Here is an 11,241-nt window from a genome sequence, read left to right on the forward strand (position 1 = left end):
GGTGAAAAGGGCCCTGTTCACTGCTGAGAGAAGCAAGAAGACTAGGCCAAAATAAAGGGAAATCTTTAGACTGAACCTAGCTGTGGGTCTTAAACACTTCTCAGACCTTTTTCTTCTGCTTCAAATTATCTTTCCTTGTATTAACTTCATTTACCTCAATCACAATGGATAAGAGGGCAAATTCATATACTAAAAAAATCAGATTACAGGTACTTTGGCTGGCTTGCATAAATGCCACCCTGTTCAGCCATATCTGAAAGAAAATGTTTTGTGTTCTTAAACACATACCTCAGAGTGAAGTTTTATATATTTTGAAAGAAGTTGATAGACACAGGTGGCTTGTGGCCTCTGTTTTCTTACTCCATAATTAAATTTCTGCCCTGAAAAGACAGGACACATGATGTAGATGACTAGGAATTAGGAAGTGTTCTTGTTTTGGTCATTGTCAGGCTTGCAATTGTGTAAGGCCTGGTACTTTCCTCGCTTTTCACACAGCTGTCTTGGTAGCTCATGTGACAAATCTGAGGTTTTAGCTAGACCACAGGGTGTTGTTGCTGATTTGTAGAGTTAACTATTAGCAGTCTGTCTTCTCCAGCATAGAGATCTACAAACAAGGGATCTGTGTTCACATTCTATGAGCTATTTTAGGGAGGGTAGTCACATGTTTCCTGAAAGGCTTCCCGAGTCAAAAAAATTACTTAGTTTTCTGAGTTAATCTTCTTCATAACTAACTCTTGACCACTGGGATTCTATATACTATGGTATTTTTATTCTGTATGTAGATGTTAGGAAAGTTTAATAATCATTCTTCATTCTATCTCTAATTAATATATAATCCAAAATGCAGAAAGTTTTACTTCTTATCAACTGATATAATGGGTAACACTGAATGAATTGCTTAGGGTCTTGGGTTTTCATTTTGAAAAGAAAAACCAAGAATGTATGACTCTTCATAGATACTGAGTCTAAGATGAGATCCTTCTAGCTCAGTGCAGTAGCCTTCAGCTTGTTGGGAAATCATTCAAGCTCAGATATTACTAATAGGGTTTATTTACTGAATGTCAGGCTGGGTTTCAGTTACTGGACACTGGCACACCCTGTAACCCTGTTGTCTCTGACGAACACTGTCCTTCTGGACAGTATCTGCAGCAGTGCCCACACACTTGTCCATTTATGCATCCAACATTTTAAGGTCAAAGAGAGCTGTACCTCCTAATCCCTACCCTTAACTTACTTCAAGTTTCTTTTCTTTATGTAGGTGACTTCTGGGGGCACAGAAAGCATCCTGATGGCTTGCAAGGCTTATCGGGACTTGGCCTTAGAGAAGGGGATCAAAACTCCAGAAATGTATGTATGTGTGTCTGTTTCCCCTCTGATATTGTCTGTTTGGGGCAGTGTGGTATCAGCTGAGCCCAATCTGTTTCTCTGCTGCTTCTCTTCCTCCCACAATGCCAACCCCCTTCTCTCCCTGGCCCAGCCCCTCTCTGCCTTTTCCCTTCACATCCACTAGTCTTCTAAATGGAGCAGTTGGTGATGCGAGCTTAAACACAGTGGACACTGGTGCTGAGAATGGCATCCTTTTCCCAGAGGAGACAGTAGAGGACTACGTCTCTGAGTCCCCTGTTGTTCATTTATCCAGAGCCTAAGGAAAGTTGCCTTTGTACTGTAGTTTATGAAGTACCTTAGACTAGCTCAAGTACTCCGAAGGAACATTTCCATTTGAGAGCTATTTCTAGAAGGAAGAATTTAAAAACAACTTTTTTTTTAAATGTTTAGTTACTATTATTGCTATTGGTGTGGGTATAATTTTGGTTCTTGGCTGACTTTCCTCTAAACCACCTTCTGTACAGGGTACTGATACCATACCTTTTGGGCTAGTGTTTTTTGTTTTTTCTCCAAGCATAGGTAACTAAGTGGTTTTTGTTCTGTGTGTCATCAGACTGACTGACTCACTTTGCCTATGAGAACAAAACTGGCTGCCATCATCATCTTCACATGTAAACCTTTGGTGCTTCACACTTAGTCATTGTAAAGATTTTTCTATCTTAAAGGAATCAGTAATGGTGAGAGTGGAGTAGTAGGGATATCTGAGAGCAAATACGTATCTCTGACTGTTTTCTCCTTGAACATTATTTGAAAACTAATTGTAACCATGTGGGAGAGACAGATTTTAGTTTTTCATAGGTGGATGATTGTTCAGGGCTGGCAGGCCCCTCTGGCCTGAGGCTCGGCTGCTGCTCTGCGTCTGGTGGGCAGCCTTACTATCTGCACCTTGCTTCTCTCAGAGGCTCTCTGCATGGTCTGAGTGTATCTGCACCCTCTGTGTGATAGCCTTTTTCTGTCTGGCACAATTTATGCTTTGTGTCCTTTTGTGTTCTGAGTTTTCCTTCATGTTGTCCAGTGTGTGTCGTGCCCCCCCCCAGGCAAAAAGTCCTAAATATAACAGGAAGAAATTGTCTGCAGAAAATCAATAGGCTGGCTCTTTTTGTTTATACCAAGAAAACATAAACATAACAGTGTGAAGGAAGGTAATCAAACATTTTAACTGGTGACTTGAGTTGCTGCAGTGTTCTCCTGGATCCTGTTGTGCTCTGCATTTTATTAGCCCCCTTTCCCCCATTGCCTAGTGTGGCTCCTCAGAGCGCCCATGCCGCATTTGACAAAGCAGCTCACTATTTTGGGATGAAGATTGTGCGTGTTGCGCAGGACAAGAACATGGAGGTGGATGTGCGGGTGAGTCCTCTGAAGGTTCGAGGGGCAGAGTGTCACACTGACCACCTCTGTGTTCTACACGGATGGATTCCCCTGCTCAGGCTAAAGCAGCCAGGCAGTGTGACAGACAGCTAGGTTTCTGAGTGCTAAAAGGTGACGATCTGGTCTCTGCTGGTGTAGAGCCAGATTTTACTTGCAACACCTTTACTTTCTTTCCTTTATTTGTAAAATGAGCATGGGTGAACTTGCCCCAACACTCCCTTTCACAGACCTGAACATGTTTTTATGTCTCATGTATGTGAAGAGGAACTTTTCATTTTATTATAAGGTTAAGTCAAGTTTCTACTAAATCGTCACTGGTAGATTGTGAGGCTGGGACTCCCAGGTGGCTCCTTTGCCTCCTAGCTCAGTATTGTTTCTATTTCCATAGAGGTTGTATTGTTCTCAGGTAGTATTTCCATGTGGGCTTGCGTGCACCCTTCATAGCAGAAGGCAGTTCTCCCAGGGTGCAGAGACAGAGGAACCTGGACTCTGAGCCAGTGGTCCCTATTGTCCTTACAGCAAAAGACTACGATTCTTACTTCTCTTAACCTTTCCATCCCTAGGCAATGAGAAGAGCCATCTCCAGGAACACAGCTATGCTGGTCTGTTCTGCCCCACAGTTTCCTCATGGTGTGATAGATCCTATCCCTGAAGTGGCCAAGGTGAGAAATTCGGGCTATGCCGATTATCACTTAAAATAGATGTGGTAATGCAGGGCTTTGTGAAGAGAAGGAGTTCTGATTTTAAGTTTGAACACAGCAGGGATTTCTAGCGCTCATCAACCCTAAGGTAAGCCCCTATACTTCTTTTGGGAGCCTCTGATTCTTAGTTTCCAACCAGGAAGTAGTCTGCCATTAGGAGCATGCCTGCCATGTAATAATGACTGAAGTAAGACCTTCCCCTCTAGAGGCTGTTAAATCAGAGCTCTGCTATTTTCTCACATGATGGTAGGGGGAGCTTGAGGCAAAGGCATATTTAAATACAAATTACATGAAATACATTTCAGATGGACTCTTTGAAGACTAAATATACATGGAAAATACACTTCCATTTTAAAACGTTAAAGGGGGCTGGAGAGATGGCTCAGCGGTTAAGAGCACTGACTGCTCTTCCAGAGGTCCTGAGTTCAATTTCAGGCAACCACATGGCGGCTCACAACCAACTTGAATGAGATCTGGTGCCCTCTGCTGGCCTGCAGGCAGAAGGCTGTATATACAATAAATAAATAAAATATTTTTAAAAATGTTAAAAACAACTATTTGGGGTCTGGGGTTGTGGATCAGTTGGTAGACTGCACTCCAAGGTCAGTATGAAATACGAATTTTTGATCTCCATTACCCCATAAAATTGGGCATGGTAGCATATACTGGTCATCTCAGACAGAAGGATCAGAAAAGTTAAAGATTTTCCATGGGCTAAATATCAAATTCAAGGCCAAGTTGGTATACATGAGACACTGTCTTCAAATATGTAAACATATAGCCACATTTTAACACTTACAGGATGTAGTTTAGAGTAGCCCATCCTTCCACTCATATCCTGCTGAGGGCTTATTTATATTCTCATATGTTCTTTTTTAACTAGCTGGCTGTCAAATATAAAATCCCTTTTCATGTGGATGCTTGTCTGGGGGGCTTCCTCATTGTCTTCATGGAGAAAGCAGGGTACCCACTGAAGAAACCGTTTGATTTCCGGGTGAAAGGTGTGACCAGCATTTCAGCAGATACTCATAAGGTGAGCTAAGGAAGTGTCCAATTGATGACAGCTGATGATTTTAACTATTCTCCTCAAAAAGAGTTGACTGAAACATTAGTCTCTCCACACGCATACTGTCTTAGTTAGGGTGTCTGTTTCTGAGAAGAGACACCATGACCACGGCAACTCTTACAGAGGAAAACATAGAATTGGGGCTGCCTTACAGTTGAGAGATTTAGTTCATTATCATCATAGTGAGAATCATGGTGGCATATATGCAGATATGGTGCTGGAGAGGTAGCTGAGAGTTCTACTTCTGGATCTGAAGGCAACAGAAAGAGAATGTCATACTAGACCTAGCTTGAGCGTCTGAGATCTCAGCCCCCACCCCCAGTGACACACTTCCTCAACAACCTACTCCAAGAAGGCCACACCTCCCGATAGTGCCTCTCCCTATAATGCTCTGGGACCATTTTCAAACTGCCACACATACCAACTTAAAAAATAAAGTCTGACTTTTGTCTGTCGTCAGGTTAGTTGTCAGATGGTGCTTACAGTGTGGAGGGGACAAGTGTGCTTGTCCTTTGCTCATACTGGGCTGAGGATTTCCCTGTCAACTGACTATACAGCCAGGACCCTTGTGCCAAAAATCTCTGAAGTCTTGAGGTTATTGAAGGTGGTGAGGATTGATCCTGGAGTTCCTGAGCCTAAGTGGCAATCTGCTAATAGCAGAGTCCCTTTTAAAAAAAGAAACCTGTGTGTTCAGCTGCAACAGGTTTACACTGTTTGCTGTGTCTGTGCTCACCACCCATGGTAGGCTGAGATGAAATCCATCTTAGTAGGCAACTCTTGAAAGTATATCCAGATGTAGAGAAAATCTTAATGGCTTCAGGGTTGTGTACCTTGTTTTGATTATATTTCTAGAGCTAGTTTTTTTTTTTAGATTTATTTATTTATTACATATACAGTGTTCTGCCTACATGCCAGAAGAGGACACCAGATTGAATTGTAGATGGTTGTGAGCCACCATGTGGTTGCTGGGAATTGAACTCAGGACCCCTGGAAGAGTAGTCAGTGCTCTTAACCTCTGAGCCATCTCTCCAGCCCTAGAGCTAGTTTTAAACTAGATCATAGTGAAGAGTTGTTTTTCAGACTATTAATGATCTACAATAAATTTTAATTACAGTCTATCTGCTTTACCACCCAGACAACTTCTGTGTCCTTTTCCCCTTTAACTGTCCATTCCTTTGTGGGTCTGGGAATGAAACTTGCGCTAGCTGTGGCAAGAGTTCACTAGAAGAATCGACTTGCACAATCTTTCAAGATAGGATAAGTGGTTTTGCATTTGGAACACCCAGTATGTTCTTTTAAGAGTGTAATGTTGAGCAAAAGAGATGAGAATCAGATCAGATAATAATTTGAGCTTCCAAATGACTTGGGTTCCATTTTTTTTTCTGGCTTTTACTAGAAATTTATCCTTGTTTTCATACTTACATGCTATCTCAGAGGAAGTTTTTTGTTTTGTTGTTAAGACAAGGTATTTATATAGCCCAGGCTGGCTTCAAACTATGTAGCCAAAGACGGCCTTGAACTCCTGATCCCCCTGCCTCCACCTCTCAAGTACTGGAACTGTAGGTATATGCCACTGTGCTCAGGCTTGCCAGAGAAAGTTTTTAAGTAAGAAAAGCCAAAGACTGAGTGAGAGATGGAAGAAACTGAGTCTTAATTTTTCCCCTGGATCTCAGATTCTTCACCCCTGATGGAGAAAATGTGGAACCCATCCCTCCAGTTCCTTCTGCCTGTTAACACTGTTGAATATGAACCTTGCCTAAATGGGACGCATCAGGGCAGCATCACAGAACTCCCGTGAAAAAGCAGGCTTTACTGTGTGTGACAGTGTGGACAGAGATGTCAGACACAATCACACGCTGACCTCTTTGCTTCTTCCCTCAGTACGGCTATGCTCCCAAAGGTTCGTCAGTGGTGTTGTACTCTGACGAGAAATACAGGAGGTACCAGTTCTTTGTTGGTGCAGATTGGCAAGGTGGCATCTACGCATCTCCAAGCATGGCTGGTTCACGGCCTGGTGGCATCATTGCAGCCTGTTGGGCCACCTTGATGCACTTTGGTGAGAACGGCTATGTTGAAGCTACCAAACAGATCATCAAAACTGCTCGCTTCCTCAAGTCAGAGTATGTGTGGGCAATGGGGTTCCGCTTTGTCTCTTGCTATTTCTCCTAGTTGCCCCAAGGTATCTCTGTACCTGGTGGTGTATGTACCCTGAGAGGCTGGGTACACTTACCTAGATGGTGCTCAGGGGGAGGGGACACTTGCATTCTGTGCTGTGACTTAGGAGTGGGGTAAACTGGTAGAAGCCAGTGGTTCTGGACAGAGTTTAAGCCTTGGAACATTTATGATACTCTGTCTGGCATTTTGATCTCCATAAGAATCACCCATCCCAGTCTGGCCTCTGATGTAGAAGAGAAGACTAAAGTCCCTGGAGGGTAGGCTGTGTTCATCAACTGAGATAAGGACCAGAGGAGTAGCTCAATTTCTTTTTCATTTGCTTATTTTTAGACTGGAAAACATCAAAAACATCTTCATTTTGGGGGATCCTCAACTGTCAGTTATTGCTCTAGGCTCCCATGATTTTGACATCTACCGATTATCTAATATGATGGCTGCCAAGGGGTGGAATTTTAACTACTTGCAGTTCCCGAAAAGGTATGCTTTTTTAGTTTGGGAGGGGAGTAAGACAGGGTTTCTCTGTGTAACAGCCCTGGCGTTCCTGGAACTTGCTCTGTAGACAAGGCTGGCCTCAAACTCACAGAGATCTACCTGCTTCTGCTTCCCAAGTGCTGGCTTTAAAGGTATGTGCTGCCATGGCCCGGTTTGATAAGATACGCTTAAAGCCCATGCCCCTCCCTTCATTTCATTACCTTTGGAGCTGAGCTAGCAAGGTAACCGGATATACAGGGTTCAGCTTTTAGAACCCAGCACATTGATAGCAACTGGAGTTTGTAGACAGAAGGAGAACTGGCTGCCAGCCTCCTGAGGCAAGTTGTCGCTTGTCAGGGTTCCCTCTGTCCTTTCTCTGGCCTCTGTAGTCAGTGCCCCATCTTGTCCAGAGCTGTCAGTTGGCTTCTCTTAAGATACCGTTACCTGGGTAATGTTTATTTCATGCAAAGCCCTCTAAAAGGTTTCTGATCATGCAAGCTGTGTGTACTCTTATCTATGGCCTCCCTTCCACAGCTTACTGTCAGTGCTGACCCTCTCCTTCCCCAGAGTGAGCTAGGCTTTCTTAAGAGCGTTGAAGTCCTTCAAGACCCAGTTCTGTGGTTCTCTCCCCACCAGGACTTACCCTCTAAGATGAAAGCCCCTTAGCCTTTTTTGCTCACACACATGATTTAAGGGGCCACCATTGACAGTTTATGGGATGGGGACAGGACAGAGCAGCCAGCTGTATTCATTTTGGTTTAGGTGGTTTTGGTCATGCTGAAAACCCTGATCTTCTCACTTAAAAACCCATGGATTTAAGAGCCTGATTCCAAAGACTAGGAACAGCGGCAGTTGGGAGTCAGCCAGTGTATCCTCCACTAGGCTGGCTTTATTTTAGGGTTTCTTTCTTTTTCAGAGTCTGTCCTTCTCACTCTTTTTCTTCTCCCACAGCATTCACTTCTGCATTACATTAGTACATACTCGGAAGCGGGTGGCAATCCAGTTCCTAAAGGATATCCGGGAATCAGTCACACAAATCATGAAGAATCCTAAAGCTAAAACCACAGGAATGGTAAGGATACCAGGGCATCCCCACGTAGAGATATTAGGAGTTGTGTGGGAACCTGAAGTAATCAGACTGTTTGGAGTCTGTTTCTGCCCTGTTCCGTGTGTACAAACTCTCAACAGTTAATGTTGCTGCTGGTCCCTGCTTCTCCTTGTTGGGTATCTCAGATGAGGTAGGAAGAAGTTGCTGAGCTGAAGCTGGGGTGCTCTCATCCTGTCTGTTAAGAAACTTTTGACACGCGGGCGTTGGTGGCGCACGCCTTTAATCCCAGCACTCCCAAGGCAGAGGCAGGCGGATCTCTGTGAGTTCCAGGCCAGCCTGGTCTACAGAGTGAGTTCCAGGACAGCCTCCAAAACAATACAGAGAAACCCTGTCTCGTAAAAACCAAAAAAAAAAAAAAAAAGAAAGAAAGAAAGAAAAAAAAAAAAGAAACTTTTGACACAGGAAAGGCTATGAGCACTTTTTTTTTTTTAAACAGTAAATACCATATAGTAGTCCCTTCACTTGGAAGGGCAGGCTGGGAAGTACCTGTGAAAACCAACACATTGCAGTTGCTTTTATGATGGAAGGATAGGATGCCTAGGCTGGGAATGGGTGCTGGGTATATATGAATAGTGGCTATACTTATATCACTAATAATATGTCCTTGGTTGGATTTACAGGCTGCCATCTATGGCATGGCCCAGGCAACCATTGACAGGAATATGGTTGCAGAAATATCTACCGTCTTCTTGGACAGCCTGTATAGTACGGACCCTGTGACTCAGGGAAGGCAGATGAATGGTTCTCCAAAGCCCCGCTGAACTTTGATCCTTGTTAGTTCCCTGGAGCTTCAGGCCTTCAGAAGGCTCTTGGCATTTGGAACAGACCACACACAACTTGACATCTGGACCTGCTCCTTAGAGCACAATACGATAAATCATAAGATAGCTTCAGCCTCAGGACTCCTTTTGTTTCCTTTTGTGGTTTTTAATTTGAAGACCCCGAAGGATTCCACTGCATAATGAGTCTGCTCTGGTTTATAAATGCTACCCTAGAAATTGTTTTAACCATATTCTTCTCTAACGTCTTTGGCATCGTCTTCACTTAATCATTGTGTGGTGACTCTGACCTGTCCTGATTGCTTAGGGAAAGTGTGAGATAGCAAGAGGGTGTCTTTGCTACCTCAGTTAAATGTTTTGGCTGTCAGGCAGGAGGCATTTATGTACTGTGTTCCCCAGGTGGTTTTATTGTGCCCCAAGCAGGAGGTGATTTCAGCCTCTGCTTCAGGATCTCAGGATCACTTTCACTGCAGTTTGTTTACTTTTCCAAGCACAGGTTGTCGAGGCCACTGACCTCTTTTTTGCATAACAGGAGCATGCTCCCCTAACAGGGCTTGAAGTGCTTTTTGACTTCTGTGCATGACCATGGTTGCTACCATCTTTGGAGAAGCCTGTTGGCAGTGGGACTGCTCCTTGTTCGTTCTTATCTCTGGAGGGTAGGAAAAGAACATGTTTTCAGAGAATCTAGGGCTTTCTGGCTGTGGTGCTGCCTCTCTGGAGTAGGGGTAGATCATACCTGAGTCCTCTCCTGGGCCTGATGAGCTAAAACCAGACCCTTTCCCATATTTTCTTGAATAGCAGTGTAGGTAAGCACCTACGTGCACATGTGGGTGGTGGTCCTCCCCTTCCACATTGCCTTAATCTATCATGTAATGAGAATCTGTTTTTATTGAAGGAAGCACTCAAGTGTCCTTGACTTTCCTCAGTGGGTGTGAAGATGTGCAGGGGACCTTTCTCCATCAATGTGTTCTTCCTGCCCCTTCCCTCTTACTCAGCTTCCAAAGGTATGACAGCATTTAGCTTCAGGTACTGGATGTTCCTCAGCCCCTGCTAAATGGAAGCAGCATAGGACAAGAGAGGCATTTTGTAGTAGAAAGGCGTGGCTGCAGCCATTACTCACTGGGGCCTGGATTCCTTCATAAGGCTGATTGCCCAGAGTGATACAGGGACAGGACCAACCCCCATGCTAACGTCCCACTTGCTTCTCCTTTTCAGGGATGGGGGCTCTCATCTAGGCTGAGCCCTGTCTGCTCTGATGATCATACTGTGTGCCTTTCTCCCCAGCTGTGAGTAGTAAACTTACTCCTCACCCAGGCCCTGGAAGAAATGGACCCGCCTTCAAGGGGTGTCTGTGTGTGGAACAAGTCAGCAGGAGCCTTGCTTTGTTCCCTCCTTTCTCAGGGATTCCTGAGTATTCAGCCTAAGTATTGCTGGCTGGGGGAGCCAGGCCACCAGGCTCTCCCTCACCCTCCTTGGGAAGTTCTGACCCCATAACCGTTAGTAGCTGGCTCGTTGAAGGGCAAGTGCGTACGTGCACTTCCCTCCTGTACGCTCTGCAGTGCACTGTAGGGTGGAGGGATGCTTGAGACCGAGTTCCTGAGCCCATGCACTTCCAGTGATTAGAGCTGTGCAGGGCTCATCTCTGGGTCTACAGTACATCATGCTGGAGAGGACCGGGGACCACCCAGCAGGCACCACTGGCTTGCCAGTACCTAAAATGGAGAGGCAGGTCTTCTATAGTCTCAGAAGAACCAGGAACTGACCCACTCCCTTCTTTGTGACAGCACTGGTGTGGGCGATGGTGTTTTCCAGAGGGTCCTGCTGCAGCTACTTTATGATTAGGAACTTTAGTGTCACTTCAGGCTTTCATTGCGTGTGTCTTTGCGTGTGCATGCCGTGCCTAGCCATTGTCGGGGGTGGGTAGGATGTCTAGTATCAGGTGGCTTAGTAGGTGCCACAGTAGCTTCTGCAAACACTGTACTGTCTTGTTTCTGTATTAGTCATAGGTATTACTGTGAATATACTGCCATGTCACTTTTAATATTACCAGTTTTATACTTGGAAAATGGTACTTGTCTCTTTGAAAACTGTTTTATCTTCTCTAACCTCCCCATTTCCTATGCCCTTTCCTGACTGCAGCAATAACTCTTAAAAAACAATTGAATAATTAAATGTCCCAAACTGTAA

At 44.5% G+C, this 11,241-nt stretch overlaps 1 protein-coding gene across 2 annotated transcripts in view; it reads left to right on the forward strand.

Moving 5' to 3' along the window:
- Sgpl1 (sphingosine-1-phosphate lyase 1) overlaps positions 1 to 11,241 on the forward strand; it is a 51,182-nt gene extending 39,941 nt beyond the window's left edge. For both annotated transcript variants that reach the window (XM_005070841.4, XM_013113939.3), the window contains exons 8-15: positions 1,259 to 1,347; positions 2,628 to 2,733; positions 3,318 to 3,416; positions 4,339 to 4,488; positions 6,403 to 6,641; positions 7,027 to 7,173; positions 8,119 to 8,239; positions 8,896 to 11,241. In XM_005070841.4, the coding sequence (XP_005070898.1) occupies positions 1,259 to 1,347; positions 2,628 to 2,733; positions 3,318 to 3,416; positions 4,339 to 4,488; positions 6,403 to 6,641; positions 7,027 to 7,173; positions 8,119 to 8,239; positions 8,896 to 9,036 (1,092 nt within the window). In that variant the 3' untranslated portion in view covers positions 9,037 to 11,241. The remainder of the gene's footprint in view (positions 1 to 1,258; positions 1,348 to 2,627; positions 2,734 to 3,317; positions 3,417 to 4,338; positions 4,489 to 6,402; positions 6,642 to 7,026; positions 7,174 to 8,118; positions 8,240 to 8,895) is intronic.

The sequence above is a fragment of the Mesocricetus auratus genome, unplaced genomic scaffold (genome assembly GCF_017639785.1).
Source record: "Mesocricetus auratus isolate SY011 unplaced genomic scaffold, BCM_Maur_2.0 Super-Scaffold_100027, whole genome shotgun sequence".
In the NCBI taxonomy this organism is placed as follows: domain Eukaryota; kingdom Metazoa; phylum Chordata; class Mammalia; order Rodentia; family Cricetidae; genus Mesocricetus; species Mesocricetus auratus.